This window comes from Nelumbo nucifera, chromosome 8 (assembly GCF_055504915.1).
Source record: "Nelumbo nucifera cultivar China Antique chromosome 8, China Antique-T2T, whole genome shotgun sequence".
Classification (NCBI taxonomy): domain Eukaryota; kingdom Viridiplantae; phylum Streptophyta; class Magnoliopsida; order Proteales; family Nelumbonaceae; genus Nelumbo; species Nelumbo nucifera.
In genome coordinates, this window is record NC_142656.1 from 3,888,933 (window position 1) to 3,912,163 (window position 23,231).

At 38.7% G+C, this 23,231-nt stretch overlaps 1 protein-coding gene across 3 annotated transcripts in view; it reads right to left on the minus strand.

The window, feature by feature from the left end:
• The window catches only part of LOC104600626 (midasin-like protein), a 98,096-nt gene extending 79,144 nt beyond the window's left edge, over positions 1 to 18,952 (minus strand). For 2 of the 3 annotated variants that reach the window (XM_010263686.2, XM_010263684.2), the window contains exons 1-9: positions 18,720 to 18,950; positions 18,289 to 18,632; positions 13,767 to 13,851; positions 10,540 to 10,814; positions 10,243 to 10,452; positions 9,978 to 10,147; positions 3,937 to 4,046; positions 3,545 to 3,664; positions 3,023 to 3,101 (exon numbers count right to left, since the gene is read on the minus strand). In XM_010263686.2, coding sequence (XP_010261988.2) covers positions 3,023 to 3,101; positions 3,545 to 3,664; positions 3,937 to 4,046; positions 9,978 to 10,147; positions 10,243 to 10,452; positions 10,540 to 10,814; positions 13,767 to 13,851; positions 18,289 to 18,632; positions 18,720 to 18,824 — 1,498 coding nt within the window. In that variant the 5' untranslated portion in view covers positions 18,825 to 18,950. Of the gene's footprint in view, positions 1 to 3,022; positions 3,102 to 3,544; positions 3,665 to 3,936; positions 4,047 to 9,977; positions 10,148 to 10,242; positions 10,453 to 10,539; positions 10,815 to 13,766; positions 13,852 to 18,288; positions 18,633 to 18,719 lie in introns of all 3 variants that reach the window. The other variant, XM_010263685.2, reaches the window with a different exon arrangement.
• Positions 18,953 to 23,231: the final 4,279 nt, after the last annotated feature.

Genomic DNA, 23,231 nt, shown 5'->3' on the forward strand with positions numbered 1-23,231 from the left:
CCCACTAGAATTTAAAGATGCCAACTATCAACTTTGGCTTTTCAGCCTTACAACTGAGCTCAGAAACAATGTTCCCTGTTAGCCACATGTTTAGCTAGCTGGTCTGCAAATCCATTTGCCCGCTCTTGGAGTCCACTAAATTAGTAGCTGCATGTCCTTGGATAGGCTTTTAATCTTCTCAAAAGGCACCAATTTGGCCTTCTTCTTTGAAGCACATCACAAGTGAGATGTAATTTCTTTTCCACCCAGCTAGCTTCTTTCCAGACCTTTCCAAGACCGGGTATCAAAAACTCTCCAAATTTGGGTTCCCCCCAAGAGGTAGGCCCAAATAATTCTAAAGCCAACCACTAACCTCACAGCCCAAAACTCTAGCTAGGCTAGTGACTTCCTCCCCTAACCTATTTATTCCCACCACACAACTTTTACCCCAATTTACATTTAAGTTGGAGGTCTTTTCAAATTGATTGACAAGATTTTTAAGGTTGTTTAATTATTCCATCTCTCCACAAAAAACTATGATATCATCCTCAAATTGCAAATGAGTAACCACTACCCCTTCTCTTCCCAATTCTCACTCTCCAACCATTTAATAGGGTGCTAGCATCAGCCATTGAAATCAATCCACTCAAAACATCTGATACTAGTGTGAACAGTAATGGGGAGATAGGATCCCCTTGTCTAAGGACTCATTTTGCTAGAAAGAAATCCCTAGCATACCATTGACCAAGATGGAACAATGACATGTCAGAATACATCCTTTAATCCATTTACACCACCTTTCACCAAAACTTTTCCTCCTTAAGATAGAACAATGACATGTCGAATTTAAAGCATAATCTTTGGAACTAAAAATTACTTTATTGAGCATTTTCCCTGCACCCCTGTTGCCAGAACAGAAAGTCTCCTCTTCTGAACAACTTCACTCATATCAAAAGACACTCATCTAAGCAACTAGGTACCAGCCTAGGCAACAAAAATCATAAGGTAGGTGCCTTATGATAATGTTATTAACCATGGCTGCATGGCTGCATCTCATTGCTTTTTGTCATCAGAAAATATATTTTATTTTATTATATTTGATAAAAATATGGCTAGTACAACTTGGTGACAAGAATGCCATCCCCAAATTTCGAATCCAAGTTACATAGAAGCCCAAAACAGTTGTTGCCTCATAACCCCTTGTTTGGCAAGGGAATCAGCTAACCCATTTGCACTCCTTATCCACTTAAATTCAGCCTCCACATCATTTGCAATCTTTTCCACTTCCCTTAACACATGTTTAAGAGTCCAAGGAGTATGTACATTGCAATTTTCCCATGAAATAACAACTTTTGAATCCCCGTCCACCTCAACCAACCTAAAACTCAGCTGCTTTGCTAATCAGAGACCTTGCAGCAGAGCCAACAGCTCAGACTTCAAAGAGTTTCCCATACCAATTGGCCCCTAAAATAAAGCCAAATCCTCTCTCAGAATTTCTGATAACCCCTCCTATTCCTACCATACCCTAGTTTCCAAGGGAACTTCCACCAAAGTTCAACTTGGCATTGTTGCCTTCTGGGGATTTCCAATCCACTTTTTCTCTCAAGGATTGTGTCATTTTGGTCCAGGCTCTTAAAATGCCAATGATTGAGAAGATTTGAAAGCCATCCAAGGTCTTTACCCACAGCACTACCTTCAATTTTATGTTGTCTATAATCTCCTCCAAATTCCCGCTTTTTTCAAAGAAGGTCCTATTATTCCTTTCTTCCCACACTACTCAACTAATTGCTGCCTTAGTGGCTCTCCAGAGAACTTTCCCTCTTTTCTTTGATTGCCTCAAGAAGTCAAGATTGAAAATTCCCATCACATCTTAAGGGGGGACCCACCTGCATCCAAAAAGAGAACAGAAAAACTCCCAAATTCAATGCACAAAGAAACAGGAGATTAATAAATGAGATAGGGTCTCACCAGTCACCACTACACTACATATGAAACACATGTGAAGAGAAAGGTAAGCATAAAGCTTTCTTCCCTGCAGCATATCATAAGTATTTACATTACTAAGGAAGATTTCCCAACAGAAAGATTGACTTTTAGGTGGAATAGGCTTACTCCAAATTTCTTTCACTGGGAAGTCAACCCCTTGAGGATTAGGCAAACAAAGACTTTGAAAAAAGAGGAGAATGTGCAAAGACCATCTGATGAGAATAACCAAATTCTAGAGTCCTCAAGGGAAGGGTCCAAAAAAACCTTGCCCTAAAATGTCAAGTAGGTGGACCAGGGAAGAACATTCATTTTCCCTTAAGCCTATTCTAAAGCCCAGGTTCTAGTCTAAAATGGAGAAGGTGTTCCCAGTCTAGGCACAATTTCACCTTTAAAGATAGAGAGGGCAAAGAGTTCAGGAAATTGGTCTTTGAGTAGAGTTTACCCTAGCCACAGATCTTCCAAAAACCATCACTCCTTCCCACATCAAACCTAATGGCATTAAGAAAGATAGGGTAAACCTCATGAATTGCTTTCCAATGACTGCATCTCATTGTTGGTCATTTATAGAGAACTTCTAGATTTGGCACAGCATTACAGATAATACGAAGCCACATAATCAGAACAATATAGCACTCTGAATTTCCCTCACCTAATGGTTAAGACACCAAAAGAAATCAGAAGAACAATGTTATACATGCAAAGTCCAATAAAAATGCCACCACAAAAAAAGTGTTATTGATAATGGACACAAAAACCTAAATCAAACAAGTGTACAAAATTAGAACAGCAAGGGACTTCAAGACAAAAAACCTTTGTAACTAGAACACAGATAATAAAGGCTAAGAGTCATTGATCTTTTAAAGAGAGGACACCAATAGAATCCAGGTGAAGACTCTGACTGAATTACATATCCAATAACAGCTATAACACCCAGAATATATGCATGGAAAAAAATACATTTCCTAAACATTGACGCCACAAGGGACAAACAAAAAACCCAAAAACAAGAACATAATATGCAACTGCATAAAAAAAGGGAGGAAAATGCATTACAAACCTTCTGCATTGTGAGAACCATCATGTTTTGAACTTGATATTGTGCCAAACAATCGGAAGCTTTCTGCTACACTTATTTCCTGCAAAGGTCCGGCATGCCTTATAAGGTCCCAACGGACTAAAGAAATAATATAACCAATTCATGGTAGACAACTAAAAGCATGAAATGGGAAGTATAACAGAGATAATTAGAGAAAGCCCATGCAAACACCCCATCTACCAACTCCAATTGTACCAAGACTATAATCCATAACATTGCCAACCAAGGCATAGAAGTTCATGAAAATTTGGGACCAGGCTGCCCAAGTACAAAATTTTGTTTAATTATTTCATCTGCAACATGTCAAAACATGATATATGCCAATCACTGGCTCCAAGTGCTCTCATAAATGTCCATAAAAAAGTGACTCCTGTAACACCTGTTTACCCAGTCTAAGAAACTAAAGAAAGTTATAGGAAAGTTATATCACTTTCATACAACATAATAATTTTACTGTTAAATATCAGAAGAAAAGGACAATACCTCCCCACGACCAGTTACAAAAGAACTTGCACCTTCTAATAGAGGTAATAAGATGGAATGTACATCAGATGGTGCATTGTCAATATCCTCAAAGACTACCCAAAGACCATTCAGAACAGCCTGTGAAAAGATCAAATGAACAATATAAAATAAACAAAAGAAATGATTAATGGTCAAACCAAGAAAACAAAATTGTCTTTCCTTAAAAAAAGAAGAAGAAGAAGAAGAGATCAGTTTCTATTCCACTAGAGCACCATAAAAACATCCAGGTATTTTGTTTGTCTTCTACTGTTTCTCTAACCAATAACAGTTCTTGATATTGCTACTAATCAGGGGAAAAGAAGCAGGAGGAGGGGAGAGAGAGAGAGAGAGAGAGGGGGGGGGGGGAGGACCTGAGTAAGAGAACCAGGTTGCCATCTGAATTCACCAGGTTGCTCCGTACAGACATAACTCCCAATCAATGTTTTACCATCCATTTGTTCATCCATGTGAATAAACAGAACTGTTAGAATGAAAAAGAACCATTTTAGCTAAAATTAGATATAAATGATATTTTTATTAATAATCTTCTTAATAGAAACAAAACTAAAAAGTGTTAATGTTTCAACAAGTCATAGTCAGTAAAGATGCAAAACTAGAATCACCATGATTAGTTCCATAACTTTCATTATATAGAACCAGGTATTACAAAATTACCAAAATATCCTTTCTTTCCCCATGGAAATCACCATACTTGTATTTTAGAATTTTTTTACAACCAATGGCCAATCACTTACTAATGTGCATATATTCTCACAAATTCTCGATAAGGTTTCAAAGATTCTTGTTCCATCCTTTTTAGATGCCTCAGAAAACCCCTTGCTTCAAAAGGAAACAGGAAACATGACAAAGATTTCATGAACTCATGAAGCCAAGTTCATAGCCCAGCTACAATGAAGAAACAAGCATTGCCATATTTTTCCTCTTTCTTGCACATAACACATTTATTTTTCCCAACTGAATTCTCTTTCCTTGATCAAGCATTCAAGGCAAATTTTCAAGCATCAGGAACTAATTAAATGAGCACCTTAGGAAGCATCAGATTACCACAAATTCTTCCCACTGAAGGATGTTTGAGTGAACCCCCACTACAAGATGAATTTGCAAAACAAGAAACCAATTGATAAAATACTCTGTAGTCCAGAAACTCAATCATTTCTATGTAGAGTAGTTACATTAATGTATCATAGTTACTTCTCCCCATCTCGGCTTTGGTTCACCATACCACAATTAATGAATTTAACCATGAAAAACAAAGGGCCCATTAGGGACTAGGGAGGGCTCAAGCATTGCTTGAGCTGCTTTGGAGAAGCCAATGAAACAAGCTTCAGCGGAAAGCCATGTCTTTAGCTTTCAAAAAGTCATTTTGGGCTCTCTGGTGTTTTCACCAAACATGGCTTATAGGCTGTCCAGGTGGGGCCCACCTCGCAAAGCCAGAAGCCTCAATGTGAAAGACCTCCTAAATGTGCACAAAGTTGTAACCCTACTTCATACTCTTCCAGAGCAACAACAGAAGTCTAGAGATTGAATGTTTGAGGTCAAATGTTCAAACAGAGAGAAGATCATGGACTCGCATGGTGAACAATATAAAATAAATATAGCCACACTACCTCTAATTCACTCTCCATCTCTTATCTCAAAATACAAGATGTGCACAAACCATCAATAACAGCACTGTCTAACATCAATACCAAGTTGCTAGCACATTTAACATAGACACAAGAGTCTTTGGTCAGCAGGTTGTAGAGTGTTCAAAAAGCTCCAGGCCGTCAAGGAAGATTTGAGAGTAAGGAGGAAGAATTCGATTGGAGGGGAAAAAAACAGAAAAAAGGAGGTCCTAGAAAAGCTAGCCACTTTGGACAGAATTAGAGAGGAAGGGGACTTCAAGAGAGAATCACAAATTGAGTTGGCGGCTTTGGAAAATGAGTTAGAAGGCTTAATTCTGAGGGAAGAAGTAAGATGGAGACAGAAGTCAAGAACATTATGGCTAAAAGAAGGGGATAAGAACGCTCGCTTTTTTCAAGCCTTTGCAAACGGGAGAAGAAGAAAAAATATGATCACTAGGATAAACGTGGAGGAGGTAGTAGAAACATGGGGAGAGATTCAGGAAAAACTGGTGGCATATTACAAGAAGTTGTATACGGGAAGGAATTGGAGTTGGGTATCATTAGGAGATTTGGTGCCAAGTCGTTTAAGTGACAGTTCAGCAAGCTGGTTAGAGAGGGATCTTGAAGAATCAGAGGTAAATGAGGCACTAAAGAAGGTAAATGGTGACAAAGCACCAGGACCAGACAGTTTCAACTTCAACTCCATTAAGTGTTGCTGGTATTTCCTTCAAGAGGACTTCTTGCAACTGTACAAAGAGTTCTGAATTAATACAACATTCATAGCTTTAATACGGAAAAAAAAAAAAAAGTGGAGCTGTGAACATAAAAGATTTTAGGCCAATAAGTTTAATAAGCAGCCCTTACAAGCTCTTGGTAAAAGTATTGGCAAATAGACTGAAGAGAGTGATCCAGGAGGTGGGGGGGAACTCAGATGGCCTTTGTAGAAGGAAAGCAGATCCTAGATGGGATTTTGGTGGCCAGTGAACACATAGACTCAAGGATTAGAAGTGGTAAACCAGGTCTGGTATGCAAGCTGGACATAGAGAAGGCGTATGACCATGTGGAATGGGGATTTTTAGAGGAAATGATGAGGTTGATGGGATTTGGGGAGATCTGGAAAGGCTGGATGTACGGGTGTATTTCAGCGGAGTCCTTTTCTTCGCTCATCAATGGGGTTTCCTCCGACTTCTTCCAAGCCTCTAGGGGTCTTAGGCAAGGGGATCCAATTTCCCCGTCGTTGTTTCTGTTAGTGATGGAGACCCTAAATCTGATTATGAAGAAAGGAGTACAGAGGGGCTGGGTCGAAGGATTTAAGGTGGGACCTGATGGACTTTGTACTTCCCACCTTCAATATGCTGATGACACCTTAATCTTCTTAGATGCATCAGTAAATCAGGTCCCGAATCTTAGAGCATTACTAGCCAACTTCGAGGTGCTGACTGGTATGAAAGTGAACCTAGAGAAGAGCCAACTGATAGGAGTGGGAAAGACGAGCAGAGAAGAGATGGATCAGTTCGCAGGGGTGCTGGAATGCAGAGTAGGGGAGCTCCCTTTTATGTATTTGGGTATGCCAGTGGAGTCAAAGGCAGCATCAACAAGTGTGTGGAGGTCAATTCTAGAAAGAGTAGAAAAGAGATTGGATAGATGGAAGGTAAGTACTTGTCCTTGGGATGAAGAATCACTCTCATTAAGAGTGTTTTGGCTAGTCTTCCGTCACATTATCTTTTTTTTTTTATGAATTTCCGTCATATTATCTTTCTTTGCTAAGGATTCCAACTGAAGTGGCCATGAAAATCGAAAAAGCTCAAAGAGACTTCCTATGGGAAGGAGTAGGAGAGTTAAAAAATTCCACTTAGTCAAGTGGGACAAGGTATGCAAACCAAAGGAGGGGGGTTTGGGCCTTTGGGGCTGAGAAGGGTAAAGCTGATGAACAAAGCACTTATAGCCTTATAGGGAAGTGGTTGTGGAGGTTTGGGCAAGGGAGAGAGAGGGAGGCTTTGTGGAGAAGGGTGGTTGTCGGGAAGTATGGTGTGATAAGATTTGGATGGGAATCAAAGAAAGTGAGGAGATCCTATGGGGTGAGTGTCTGGAAAGGAATTATGAGCTTTAACCAAGAATTCAGGAGTTTCATCAAATTTAGAGTAGGGGAAGGCTCAAGGATGAGGTTTTGGGAAGATGAGTGGCTGGAGATAGGGAAGTTAAGTGAGGTGTGCCCAAGATTATACAAACTAACAGAACAACAAGTCTCAATAGGTCAATGTTATGAGTGGAGAGGGGAGCAACTGATCTGGAATCCGAAGTTCATTGCTAGATCAAGAAGTGGAAGAATGTGTACTACTATTGGAAAAGTTAGAAGGAACTAACATTTTAAGAGGCACAGAAGATGGTCTATGGTGGAAGGAATGTAAGGAGGGCAGATTCACAGTCAAGTCATTTTACAAAGCATTGATCAAAGAAGTGGGGGGATCAGTCCAGATAATAAAAGGAGTTTGGGGGAATCCAATTCCCCCAAGCGTAGAGGCCTTTGCATTGTTTGTGGCACATGACAGCATTCTCACTACTGAACATTTGAAATCTAGGGGATTTCATATGGCAAGCAGGTGCTATTTATGCATGGAAGAGGAATAAACTGTGTTCCACTTGTTCTTCTCATGCAGCACAGCAAGCTTCATATGGAAGTTCTTTTCATTTTTATTTGGGTCGTGCGGCTTCCAGCCTTCAGTTCCAGTAGAAATTTTTGCTCTGTGGCCTAAGTTCAAAGGAAGTAAGAAAGCAAGTATTGTTTGGAGCTGCATCCCTTTCGTAGTATGTTGGTCTATTTGGAGGGAGAGAAACAGAAGAGTATTTGAGAATAGGGCCAACAATATAGAATACCTGGTAGCTTCAGAGTCCAATCGCTTGAGTTACAGCCTTGTAATATAGTTGATTTCTCAGTTTAATGCTTGGACATGTAATTGAAGTATGTACTTGAAGCTGTTGGTGTGTCATCTAGACAACCAATGTGATAGGATGTAACCTTTTCTTTTAATAAATTTTCTTTCTTCTTGATTCTTCGAAAAAAACCCTCTCTCTCTTATATTGTATAACATATATCTATAATATATAATATTAGACTATACAGTGTTGTTTTTATCTAAATCAAAAGGCAAACATGTTGCTTCATTTTGAATCGAGAAACCCTCACTAGCTCACTGCCTCTCAGCCCCTCCCCCTCTCAATGCTCCATAGCAATTTTTTTATGCAGGTTTTTGTGTTAGAATAATTATATTTTTGTCAATATTTCTTGTTTGTTACTGATCAAAAAAATATTTCTTGTTTGTTTCAAAAGTAAAAAGGCAGGGTTGATATTTCAAATCTAGACTCGAATTCAATCTCATAAGTTCAAACTTGCAAGTTCAATTATTTTTTCTAACTTTTGAGCCAAACTCAAGCATATCGAATATTTAGTGTGACTAAACTCAAACAAGAAAATAGAGTTTGAATCAAATATAAAAGTATTTTAGTTGAACCAAGCTAAGACATGCTAAAGGTTGTCTCATCTCGGTTCCATTGCACCCCTACAATTCAGTTCATGAATTCCCAATGTATACAATTCATGCAATTCAAACCAAGTAAATTAAGATTTAGTTATCTGGTCCCTACCTTGACATTCTGCTATTTCTTTTAATTTTTTTGATTGTAAAACCCTTACTGGATATGATCTGTATTGGTTACTAGTTTCCATCATATGGAGGTTAAAGAGCCACTATATATGGATTAATTGAACTTCAAGTCAAAACTTGATTATATTATCATAGGCTTCCACCGTGTGTGTGTGTGTGTGTATGATGGAATACATACATACACACATACATAAGTTTCGGTATATCTAATTTTAGTTTTTCAATACCTTTATAAAAAGAGCAGATGTTATCTTATAATTTATGATACAATAACAATTTCCAGAACATTAGGTATGCTTAACTTGATTTTGTTAGTGCTTCCTGCTAAGATGCAGGCTTTGCTGTACTTCAGTGATATTCTGTTTGTAGCCTTCTTGCTAGGATGAATCTTTCAGTGCCACATTCTTATAGTATTCATTGTAGCAAAAGAGGAATGTTCATTGCACCATTACCTTGATCTTTTCTGCTCTCCCATTTGGGTATCATGGGCTTTGGTGCACTCAGTAACTCTTGTTATTTTTATGTACTTTTCTGCTACCAATCAAGAAATAAATAAATAACTCGAAACTTATTAACCTAAATCGTTTTAAGTTTTTTGATAATAGCAGAAAAGGAAATTTTATTAAAATAAAAACCAAATATTACAGCCTGGTGTAGAGATTACACCACTAAATCTTTTGATCAAAAATCCAGAAAGGAAGGTGCCAACTGACAAAGTCTCTGGCTGGTTGTAGTGGAGGCTTAAGATCGAATCCCACCTTCAACAGGGTTGAGGGGGATTTGGGTTTTGGGGTTATGCCCTGTTGTAGCAATGAACCCAAAAAAAAAGATTAAAAATCTGGAAAGAGAAAAAAAATAAAAACTAAGAAAATGAGCACAATGCCAAACTTAAGGAAGTTGATGACATTCTTATGAGTTGGAGTCTTTGTACATGATTTTGAAGGGGTAAGGTATCTACATCCCCCCACCAATAGGCTTTTATAATCAAATTTTAATAAAATCTATTGTGGCCACCCCTCCACAAAGTTGATAAAATGTAAATTTTTAGTGCAAGAGATTTATGTCTATTAAAAAATGTTAAAAAGAACACCAACTATGCACAAAAAACAGCATCAAAGGAAATACCTCTGTTCCCACTAACTTGGGCCAACTTTCTAATCAATGCTGTCTTCCCAGAACCTGCAGGACCATACAGAAGAACAGGCCATTTTTGGCTCACTGCCAATAGAACCATCTCAAAGCTCTTCTTCAGAGTTAAAGTCAACATGTAGGGGCTGCCAACTGATTTTGCATCCCTAAAAGTAGAAACAAACTAGATATCAAACAGGCATCCATGAGAGAGAAAAAAATGTGGTATGATAACTAATCAATAATCATAAGCCCTGCCTACCAAATCAATAGCCCTTTGTTTCTTCTTAACTGGTCAATCTGATTAGAGTGTAGATATGAAATTGCAGAACACTGAAGCCCCATAGATTGCAGACAGTATCCTTGATTAAATTCAAGGTTTACATCATCAAAATTCCTTGCTTCCAGTTCAGTTGCTTCAAGATAGAATCCAGCCTTTTCAACTGAAACATCTTGACAGAATTCCTCCCATCTGCATACGTTAAAGGTAAATGAATATTATTGCAAGTAGAAATTTTTTAAGCACTAGAGCAATTAACAGGGAGTAAATAGGACTAACCGGAACAGGCATGTAATAGCCTTTTCTGCTTCCAAACCAAAGCTCTCAGTTGCTCTATCACTCAAATGTAAAATGATTGACAGTATCTGTATACTACACCATCTAATGTCCAAAATATTCTTTAAAAACTCTGGATCAGTGCCTGACCCAACATGTGCACATTGCTGTACAAGGTCCAAAAAGCAGGACCAATCCCAAAGTCCACAAAATACTTTGGGCTCTATCAGAAGTAAGCGGAGAGATGCTCGGACAGCATCTAGCATACAAGTTGCATCCTGATATTTCATTGAGAAACAAGAAGGAAGTCAGCCATTAAACAGAAAGTTTCATTTCATTATGTCAAGTATGTTTAACATCTCAAGTCAATATAGGCAAATAGAAACAATGGCATTTTAGCCCTCCAGACCTGTAAAATCTATTCAATTCACTTACATTTTTTCAATTGATATCAACATCAGAAGAGAGAAAAACATATTTACAAAGCAAAAGGCATGAAAGCAGGCCCCTCAAATAAAAGCAGATACCTACTATGGGGAAGATACAAGGAAATGGCAGACCACAGTCCCATACCAGGATACAAGATGACAGAGTTCAGTCTTGTATCAGACAGAAATGGATTGTTGAAAAGAGGAGTTCAGCCTCAAGAGAAATGATGTCACCCCTACAATACAATGGCCTCTCTGTTTTCCATCAACAACCCACTTAGTATGCTTGCCACCTGTTCTTTTGGTATTTAGGTCAAATCAAAACCTCTTTAGTTTGCTAGAGGTTCATAGCTATTTTTTTCCAATATAAATTTAAAACCAGAAGTGTAATTTAATCAAAAAGCAATCACCCACAACTGGTTCTTCCCTCTAGGATTGGCACATCATCATTAACTTTCCCAATTCCCATTGCTTCCCTTTTCATATCCCTGAATCCTCTTGTCGAATAGTCATTTCACTCTGAAAAGAAACTCTATGTAGGGAATAGGACTTCAAAGCGACAAATGAGAGAGAGAGAGAGGAAAGTAGAAAACTTGAAATAGAAAAACTTAATGGCTTACCTGTTGGATAACCATGACCCAACTCACCCAACCCATTAAATATCCCTTTATTGGGTTAACCAACCGACTAGTGACCCACGACTAAATGGATACAACCCAACCCGTTAATTAATGGATGACCCACCCAAACCCGCCCAATTGCCACCCCTAACTCTATGTGCACAGCAAAAGAAGAATTGCAGATTTTTTTTCAAGAATGTCATGTTCAAACCAGGCGCAAGTGATAGAATCTTATTTGGAAAGACTAGTGCTGTAGTGACAAACCATTGTCCTCTGTCTTTCCTGATATCTTTGCTCTTGCAAAGATAAAGAGGCATGGGTTTGTGATGGTTATGAAATGGTGGCTGGTCACAGTGTTTGGGTTCCTCGGTTCAGAAGGAATGTAGATGACTGGAACCTTGATACTATGGCTTCTCTGCTTCAATCTCTGAATCAACCGTCTCTTCAGCCTTCAAGAAGAGATATTGTATGATGGTCTGCAGAGAAATCTGGTAATGTTTACTGTCAATTCAATGCTGAAACTCCTGCTAAATGCGAACTGTGATCCTCCCCCTTGGTGATGGATTTGGAAGTTGAAGATGCCATCAAAAGTGGTGCTTTTTGTCTGGGTTGCAATCCATGGCAGAATTCCTACAGTTGACATGCTAAGGAAAAAGGGCATGATCATTGTTAACAGGCGTTGTCTCTGTGGCGGGGCTGAAGAAAACAACCACCACCTCCTTATTGATTGTAGCTACTCTGCTGTCCTTTTGTCCGATGCACTTAAGCTCTTCAATATGTATTGGGACCCCCCCCCCCCAAGTCCCTAACCTTAGGTCTCTCTTCTCCTCTTGGCGTATGAAGGATTTTAGGAAAAGGGGCACCCTCTTGTGGAACCTAAATCCCATGGCAATCTGCTAGTGCATCTGGAAAGATAGGAATGCGCCTGTTTGAAGACACTTCTCATATGCCTAACAAGTTGTGTGGAAGTTTTGAAAGATTGTTGTTTAAGTGGGTCTACCAGTTTAGGGGTTTGCAGTAGTGCAACTTGGGTGGGCCCAACCCAACACGCAATTTTACACGGGCTCGGGCTAGGGATGGGCCCAAAAGTTTGGGGTTTTTTTGGGCCAGGCCAGGGCCTAGCCCTTAGATAAAACGAGCCCGAACCTATCTTATCCTAACCCAAGACCGACCCACCTATGTACATACATATATGCATTTTTTTGATAAACCATACATATATATATATGCATACATGCAGGCATATATATACATACTTTTATATTAAATTTTAATTTGAGCTGATTGACCAACCCGAGCCCAACCCAAATGCAACAAATTTCAGTTCGGGCCAGGCCTAGGTTGGATGCTTCGAGATTGACCTCAAGCTCGGGCCGGGCTTGGGCCTTGCCCAATTCTTATGGTTGGGCCTGGGTTGATATTTAGGATCTTCTATTGGAATAAGCATGTTGTTTAATAATGGAATAAGCATAGTGTTCAATAAAGGACATTACCCAAAATAATTGTTCCCTTGAGGCCCCTTAGTACAATTATTTTGGGTAATGGCCTGTATTGACTTATCATCTGATGTAAGTCTTTTTCTAGTCTGATGTAATACTGTTTTGTGGTTTAGGAGAGGTACCAGCTCGTGCCTTTACATGGGTAGCCTGTATTGACTTATCATCTTGATCTTTCTTTAATAAAATCTTATTCATTTATCAATAAATAAATAAAAGGCCATTACCTAGCATCTGTCCCAGCTATTTGGGATCTTCTAAAGAGTGAAACTGGATACAAACCTGACCTCCAGCATTTTAGCACAAAGGAGCCACTTTAAGAATCTGACTGACATTTTCACTCTTTTCAGCCTGGAATGTTACCATTATATAAGCGATTCACCCCATTCAACTAGATCATTATGAAGTTGATAATTTAAGAAAGGGGATGTGGGCTTTTCTCTAAAATTAGTTCTCTATGTTTCAACGGAATAATAAAAAATGAAAATTAGCAATGATTTTCCAGAAAAAAAATAGTTACTAATATGCCAAAAGAAGGAACAGAACCTACAGAGTACAGATAACCCAAAGCAACTTAATTAAAACATAAAGCTTCTTAATAATGATGAATCTAACAAGGTAACCAATTATACTCATGCTAAACTCCTATGAAAACAACCAAAGGTCAGTAAGTGCTAGGACGGTACCTTTTCTATGGCCTGCAAGGTTTTATCTGTTAAAAGAAGACGTTCAAAAGGAGGTGGAGCATATTTGAAATAACTTAACACAGACCTACAATGAGAAAATAGAACAGATTATTACTCTTTTAATAATAATATTTATAATGAACATTGAACAATGACCCTTACACATAATGACAACAAAAACTTAACAGAAAAATTTTACTGTGATTAGAAAACTAGGATTTTGTGTCATCCCACTCGCTTTTAAGGTTATAATATTATAAATCAAGCACCTAAAATTTTGAATGAAAAAGGACAAATATGCATGGCTTCATAATAATTGATAGAACATAAGCAAACCAAGTAACTTGGCTTTAATGTTATATCCATATACTGAACAATCAAAGATGAAAGAAAAGACATAGCTCACAAAGTAGTAATTAATTTGCATGATACATATCAGCAAATGAAGAGGAGTATAGAAGTTAGCTTATTTAACAAGCCCAAGCACAGCTGGATTTTCTTGGCGTGCTTAAAGCTTGGTTCATTAGCAAACAAATGACTCTTTGCAACAATCAGTACTAGTAATAACACGTTATAAAATCCACTTTTAGGGGAAAAAGAAAATTCATGGCTCCCATGGTAATGCACTAACATAAATGAAGAAATGAAATTTATTGCCAATCAAACCCCATCTCCTGTACTTTTGTTATTAATGGCCTCTGTCTTCTTTATACTCATGAGTTATGACAATATAACTAGAAATACTAGTTTTTTTTCAATTATATGCATATTTTCTTTGTTTTATAAAGAAAGGAGAGTTAGGGAAGAAGGCAATGTGTGAAAATGAATATTTTTCTTTGTTTTATTATTTGGTTGTCTCATTTTCCTTCTTCCTTGGAGTAGTAGAAAGGGGCAATATTGCATTAATATCAAAAATATGTCGAATTTATCCACTCCTACCAATTTTATAAAGAAGCAATATTTGCTTTTATTTTTCTTTTGGTTCTTAAAGTTAAATATGGTATCTTTTTCCATTGAACATGGTTATGTATCATAGATGGTGTCTATCTCAAAGAGAACCCAAATTAAAAGTCAATTCAAGTGAGTTGGTATCTGTCCCAACACACTTCCATCGGTCTTAAGGCTTGACGTGCTTGGAGGGCTACCTACCGCTAGAGTGAGAGCTGCCTAGAGTGAAGCTGCCAAGACGTAGGCTACGGAAGCATGGTGGTATGTTATGGTCCTAAATGGTTAAAGTGCTTGGCTTGACGTGTTCCATCAGTCTTAAGGCTTTTGGTGTATTGGTAAAGCACACAACATTTGGTATCAGAACCTATCCCCACGTCTCAAAGTTCGAATCACAGAGAGGGCTACCTGGGAGAAGGGATACCTAGAGTAGAGTGAAAGCTGACATGGAAAAGCCAAAAGGGCAATCTGAGGTAAAGTGAACGCCGTCAGGAAAGGGCTACCTGGAGCAGAGTGAAAGCCGTCACAGAAAGGGCTACCTGGAGCAGAGTGAAAGCTGCCAAAGGGCTACTTACCACTAGAGTGAGAGCTGCCAAGACATTGGCTGGTATGTTATGGTCCTAAATGGTTGAAGTGCTTTGCTTGACGCATTCCATCAGTCTTAAGGCTTTTGGCGTATTGGTCAAGCACACGACACATTTCTCTCCCCTCGTACTACCCAAAATACTGCTGCCAGAATAATACACCATGCCACTCTACCGTTATTACTTGAACCTTTTTAATGCCATGCTCCTAGGAAATTCTTAATATCCCCTGGGAAACACATCTCCACGCCAAACAGATTCATCAGGTTAATTCATGTTCTATAAGAAAATTCACAATGAAGCAATAACTGGTCTATTAATTCCATATTACTGCTGCGCAAAAGACAGCCCACATCATCCACTTCTATGCCCCTTCTAATTAAATTCTTTAGTTAAAATTTTGGTCAAAGCTACATTCCAGACAATAAAAAAGACAGTTTGGCTAGGACATTACTGTTCCATATTCTTGAGCTTGGAAGATCTGAGTTTCCATCCCTTACTAATCTGCTATAAAATGATTTGACAGTAAAATTGCCTGACTTCTCCTAGAGCCACATCCTCCTATCCTCCCTTCCCCATTCAGCCTTTTACTATACTGCATCTGTTATAGGTCAATGAGGGATGTTACTTCCCAATCATTTAGATTTCTATTAAATTAAGGTTCCATGCCTGGTTCCATTCTGCATGTCCATATATTCTTCCACTGTTGCATTCTTGTTTAGTGCTATATCAAAAAGATCTGGGTATAGCTCCATAAGCAACCCATCCTCGCACTAAAGATCCTTTTAAAACTGAACCTTTGCCCATTCAAACTGCATAATTACGCCCTTCAAGAAATGAGGATATAATTTGCCTTCCATATTCAGCATCCATAAGTGGACCTTATCACCTCTTGTCCCAATTTCTGCTGCTAGTCCCATATTTAGCTACTACCATCCTCCTCCACAAGCTGTCCAGTTAGTCATTGAACTTCCACAGCCAATTTTTTAAGGTAAATAAAAGAACCTCCAATTAACATGATTGTATGCCTTTTTCATATCTACTTTACATAGCAGACCAGCTCTACCACTCCTTAAATCAATTGCTTCATTTTCTATTAGCACACCATCAACAATTAACCTTCCCCAATTGAAAGCTCCTTGGGTTTCAGATATCAGCCTTTCCATCACCTTCTTCATCCTTTTTGCCAACAGCTTTGTTATAATTTAGTGCATGCTCCCGAACAAGGCTGGTTGGCCTGAAATCAGCCAACTTTGAAACTCCCTTTCTTTTTGGAACTAGGGTAATGAATGTGTGGTTCAAGTTTATCTCTAAATCTCCTCTTTCAAGGAATTCCTCAATCACATCCATTAAGTCCTCTTTAACTATACCCCCTCTAAGTCCTTTATTCCTCCAACATTTCTTCTTCAATCTGAACTTAAGATGATTTCTCCTCCTCTTTTTTTTTGGTAGGTAGAACTTTAACCTACATGGAAAAGCCTGAGATGAGCTGGACAAAGCTTACTCAGCTAGATTTGTTTACAGCCCTACCCTAGCCCAACCTAACCCAAACTTACCCAACTTTTTTCTAATATATGTACATTATGCAGCACCATACAGGAGTAGATCCTTTGATTGGAGCCCTCAAATTCAAGGAGGTGAAGAACTTTGCTTCCAAAGTAAACATCTTACTCAGATGGATTCCAAGGTCCACCACTTGCTGATATCTTGCTTGGGGAGGACTGAGGAGTGTTCAGGATATCACAGCATCCGAAATCTGATCATCCAGGAAAGAAGCAATAGTTTCTTTCTTTTTTCCTCTCATTGTATTACAAAGCTGATAATCGAGGAAAGTAGTAATAGTTTCATTCTTTTTCCTCTCATGTGTTTTATCTTATGCTTTGAGGGTAGTTACTTGGGAGCTGGGGTTACTTTTTCTTCTCCATCAGGGAATTATCATTGTACTATCACTTATCTTTTTGGATCTTTAACAAAATCATGTAATCAATCAAAAAAGTCAATTATTAGTTTATTGAAAAAGTTATTCATTGTATTCAGGGAATAGAGATGGATGCTGTAATCGGAATGGTAAAGTACAATGGTATCTAGCCAGTACCAGGTGTGGATGCCTCTGGGGAAATACCATGAATTTATTTGTATGGATGTCTTATGGGTAGCTCAAATTGTCTAAACAGAAAAGAGGCATGGATTGAAAAGTGTATAAAGACTGAAGCCAAATGAATTAACTGAAGATAAACCTAGAGCCTGGGCAGAATGTAACCCATGAGATATAACAATATATATCCCAAATAACTGAGAAGAGGCTTAAGATGGTACTGATAACAGGAGGCCAATAGTGATAAAGGGATCTACCAAAGGTTATTAGCATAAAAATGTCAACCTGAGCTTCTGCAATTGCCAAAGCAATTTTCTCTTCAGCAGCAGCATTGTCCGCTCTCTCTTATCACTGACAAGGGTAATTCATAAACTTGCAATTCTACACCTTCATGCCCCCTCTCCACATGCACTAGCGTGATTAAAATATGCGCCAATTACAACTTTAGTTGCAGTCGATCATAAAGATCAGCAAATGCGAAACCAGCCATTGCCCATGTTACCCAGATGGGACAAGGACACGGTTGTATAGTTTGAACTAAAATTTGAAATACCTTGTGCAGGTATGCAGATATCATTAAAATAAGTGCAATGTCTTAGGTGATTGCATCATGCAACACTACATACAGACAAAAGGAAACAAACAACAACAACTTCATCTGCAGAGAATCAAGATGATCAAAGAAGCAGTAACAGAAACTGTTATGTCGCCTAGCATAACTTCTTTACTGTTGATTGGCCATTCAGCTTGTCAATCATGCTCTAGTGAGATGTCAATAGTCCTATAAATTAATTGTTGAAAAAGAAAACGGCGAACACAAGCAGCTGATTTCCAAATAATTGGTAATTGGAATTCAAAATGAAAAGTACAGTCATAAAACACAGAACGAGCGGCTTACTCCAATAGAAAAGGTGCTAAGTCAAGGGCCCGGCAGAAGGCCAGAGAAGAAAGTTCATGAAGCTTCAAGCCCCTCCCGCTTCTAACGTAAAATTCAATGACATTAACACTGTCCTCGATATTAGTGTTCTCCATTGACCTAATAAGTTGATCCTCGCTAGTTTCTGCCATCGCATCGTTGGAGTTTGATTTCAAGCTGGGCACCAAACGAAGTAACTCCACTGCTTTGTCTACAATCTTTCTGACGATAGGACGGAAGCACCCCATCATTGGGATTGTATAATTCGGGTGCAGAAACAGCTCCGCTATTGAATTCACTACTTCTTCTTCCTTCAGCTTGTTTCCCTGTGAAATTTTACCATAAAAAAAGAATTTAACGGAGTATAAAGTACGATTTAGAAAACCTCAAATGAATATGCGTAACTTTAATACCTTTTGGGAGAGCGATTTCAATCTGGGAATGCATCGGAGCTGAGGACAACGTGCAAGAAATCTCTCCAGCTCAGACCCGAGAGAGAAACTCCCATCAATTGCCATTACAACGAAAGAAAATAATAACTGGGTTCAATAATAAGAGTTTTTAAGTTGGAGGAAATGAATGCTCGAAATATATGATAGAAAGCGTTCGGAGTTTAAGAGCTAAGAGCAGTAACCAAAAGGACCTTGTAACAACTGTTTTGACAACATTTTATACATATATATTTTATTTAACAGGGTTTAGGGTTTAGGGTTTTTGGCGGCAATTCTGCGAGTCGTAGCGTTTTAAGTCGGCTATTTCGGAAAGCGACATCTGCGTCCCACAAGCGCCTTAGGTGCACAACATCTCCGGAAATTATCATTGGAGATGTTCTTAATACACGGTTAGATGTGCTGTAGGGCGCATATATGAATTTTTAGGAAATTAGAATTATAATATCATAATAACTAAAATATTTGGGAGAATGACGGACGACACGACCAAGAGGAGATGAGATTTCTAAGATGAAAATGCAAAGGCAGGTTGTGGGCAAGTGGACCAAGACGCTTTAGAGGATACTAGCAGAAAGGGCCCGTGCTCAAAGGAGTGGTTGTTTATTTAAAATGTGGTCATACAAAAATCGATTAAATTATAAAATTTTTGGGGATTCAAAAAGTGTTTATTTTCTTGGGTTTCAAGCTAAATTTTATTGTAAAACAATATACCAAACTGAATTTTCAATTAAAAATCCTGTGCTACCTCATTGATGTTCTTTGGAATAAATAACTCAATTTATTCATACTTGTTAAAGAATGGATGCAAGATAGAGCTCTTTAAAATACTAAGTTGGAGATGAACATGTCAAATGTACAAACATTTTTTACAAATTTAAAACAAAAATAAAAACTAAAAAAACATCAACCAAATCGCCACTACAAGGTTGAGTAAATAGGCATGGGGATGGACTGAAATGCTGTAACTGAGATTCAACACAAATGGAGACGAGATTCCTTACATGAAAATGCAAAGGCGAGCTGTGGGCAAACCGGCCAAGGCGCTTTAGAGCATATGGGATTAAATGGAAACGAAAAGTGTGTAAACAAATTAATGTGCATATGAAGCATGTCCCCGTCAATATCAAATTAGGCCCCTATAAGATTTTCTCCGATGATAATACCAGAAATGATGATGTCATCATCGGGAGATGTTCCCAATACATGGCAAGGATATGTTGTAGGACATTGTGGGGGCTGATTTGAAGTCATCCCCATCTATTAGGCATTAGCCTTAATTCTTAAAATACTGTGCACAACACTCTACAGCTGCATCTTGTAAAATCGCTCCTACTATTTCTTGTCTTTTATGGGATGTTCCTGATCAATGTGCGACTATGATATATTGTCCACATGACGTGGCCAATATTTTTTATGTGATTGTCATCTTAGCATCAAAGTGGGGAATTGGGATATGCTCCTCACACAGGGCACCTCACACTGACCTCACTGGCACATCTCACCATACATTGGGAACATATCTCATGAATAATAACGTATAAGTACGGGAAATGTTTCCAATGCATAATGAGATGTGACTGTGAGGTTGGTGTGAGGCGCCCTGTGTGAGGAGTAGATCCCGTCTCCAAAGCGGGATGTTGTGCCTTCAAGGTGTTCAAATGATTTTTGCTTTCAATTGATTTTAGGCTCCCACTAACACCATCCAACCACGACATATCGGAAATAGAGTGTTATTAAGGCTCATGTTGAAAGGAGTGTGAATCAATGTTTTCAAAACCGGACTGACCGAACAGTCAGATAAAAAAAAAATGAGAATCGATCAATTGACTGTTTTCGTTTTACCCTAGAACTGTCTTTTGGCTAAAAACCGTTGATTTGGTCAACAAACCACTGACCCGAACTGTTCAACGATTTTTTGCCATTTTTATTTTTTTGTTAGAATGGGCCGTATGTTCGATTCGAACGGTCAGACCATTCAACCCAAGAATCAAACCCCTAAAGGATTCATTGTCCGATTCCTTTTTAAAAAACTTAGTATAACTACAAATATGTAAAGTGCAAACCCTTTTATATTATTTTGTATCTACTTGTATAGTTGTATCCTACATATTTGTTTTTTTTTAAAGGTAGAGGTACTATATTATGAACAACTTGTATCTCAATGGGATGAGTATCAAAAGAAAGGGAGTTATGTGGGCAGCCCTTGGCCAACTGAGCCACTGCATGGGCTGACAAGTTGCATCTTCTATTTACATGACAATAGGAAACATAGCCAAATTTATAAGAAAGAGCTATAGTCGTCATCAAAAGCCAATAGCATGATCAAGGCAAAACATTCCTCTCTTGTAATGCATGCAACACATTTTGCGAGTTTGAACATAAAACCACGATCCCAGGATTCCATTGTTTTTCAAGGTATGTAATACAACAAGAGTTCAATTTGATCAATTAAATCTAATGCGCTGTTTAGATAGTTTGTATTTTTAAAAAGTATAAATTACATAAAATATTTTTACTTTGGTTGCTTTTGGAAACATAAGTACCATTTTTATTTGGTAGAAGCATGTTTCTTTGTACTTTCAGCGATTGTTTTCGATGGTCTCAGGGTCTGAGACCGGTGATGACAGTCAAACTCTAACAGCAGCAAAAGGCACATTCGTTTGTAATTCTGCCACCAGATATTCCCAAACAGGTTAGATTCTTCGTTAAGATGAGAATTGTTATGGATGCACCATCTGGCAGCGCACTGCGGCGCAGCCATAGGCAGCAGTACACACAGCGGGCCGGCCAGCAGTACGCACCGCCCGGCAGCGCCGCACAGCAGCCCGACAGCGCACCGCATGCACCGCTTGGCCGCATGCAGCATGCACCGCCCGGCAATGCGCAACACACACCATGCACACGCCCGACACCGCACGGCAGCAGCGCCATGAGCCGCATGCACGCACTGCGCGGCGGCGGCACCATGAGCCGCGTGCACGTACCCGGCAGCAGCAGCAGAGCAGGGCCCACACGACAGCTCATAGGGGTGGGCCCACCCTTATCTGGACACGTCAAGCCAACTCGCCGCCAGCTTACCTTATCCCTATCTTATCCTTATCCCTTATCTTATCTTATCCCTTATCTTTCTCTTATTTTATTTTCTTAAGTAAGAGTTGTATTACCATTAGGAGTAGGTAATTAGGAGTTTTAGTTTAAGTTGGATTATCCTAGCCTGGTCGAATCCAACAAGGAATTTCCCTCTGTAATCTCCTATTTAAGGAGCAACAAATTGAAGTAAAGCATTCAGTTTTCCAGTCAATAAAATAATGAGGAGAGTTCGGGTGGTCTCTTGGACAAATCACCCACTAGATAGTCAAAATAGGGTCTATGCGCAAGGCCAAAGGCAAGGGAAGATCAGGGGTTCCTGCCGTGGAATGACCCGTAACGCAATCCTACGCTCGGGCCCGTAACAAGAATAGGTTATTAGTAATAGATTTGCATCTGTGAATATGATAATATATGCCAAATGTTTAACCCAAAATGTAAATTTTGGCGGTAAATCTTGTTTATAACTCAGACCATATTGTGAGGGCCTAGAATTTTGAAAACCGTGGTTAACGATGATGACCAGAAGATTAACCCTGGTTAATGATGACTAGAAGGCTCTACGACATAATTTGGTGATTCCTGAAATATTTCTCATTCCTGACAAACCATATATAAATAGCAATGGCGTACCATCCAAAGCATCAGAAAACAAATGTTTATTTGAGAGAGAAATGCTAAGAGCATTAATTCACCAAACCCATGATCCTTGAAATAGATTATTTAGATTGTGCCGCAAATAAAACAGCTTACGCAAAACTACATTCAAACCACAAATAATTCAAATATTCAACAAACCCATAACATAACACACTCTTTAAGTGTTTATCTTGTTGGTAAAAAAAAAAAGTGTATCTTTTGACTGAAACAGAAATACTAATAACCCTCTAGAAAACAACCGAAAATAGGAGGAATGGCCAATTTCCAAATTCATTTTAAACAAAACTTAAAGTTCGAGGGAATAGAAATCAAAAGAGATTGCTGCAGTTTTTTATTAGTCTCTTTAGTAGTAAATTTGCCCGATTTATGATGAATCCATATTCAATGAATAGAGTAAACAGAACCATAAACCCATTCCAATGACACGAAAAAATAAGATTTGAAATAGGTAAATTCCTAATAAAGACACCGGTTGCAACACCTTGTGAAAAACATTAGGGCTCCGTTTGGTTTGTGAGATGGGATGTAAAAATATTCCTTTTTTTCTTATTTGTTTTGAGGAAAATAGGGGGATGGGTTGAGAAAAACATGGGATACGAGATACCAAAATCGTAGAATCAGGATCGCACCAAAACAGTGCAATCTCGGTGGAAAAACTCGAAAAAACTCGAGTTTCGTTTTCACCCCACTATCCTTGGTAGTTGACAATCAGAACCACCGGATGAC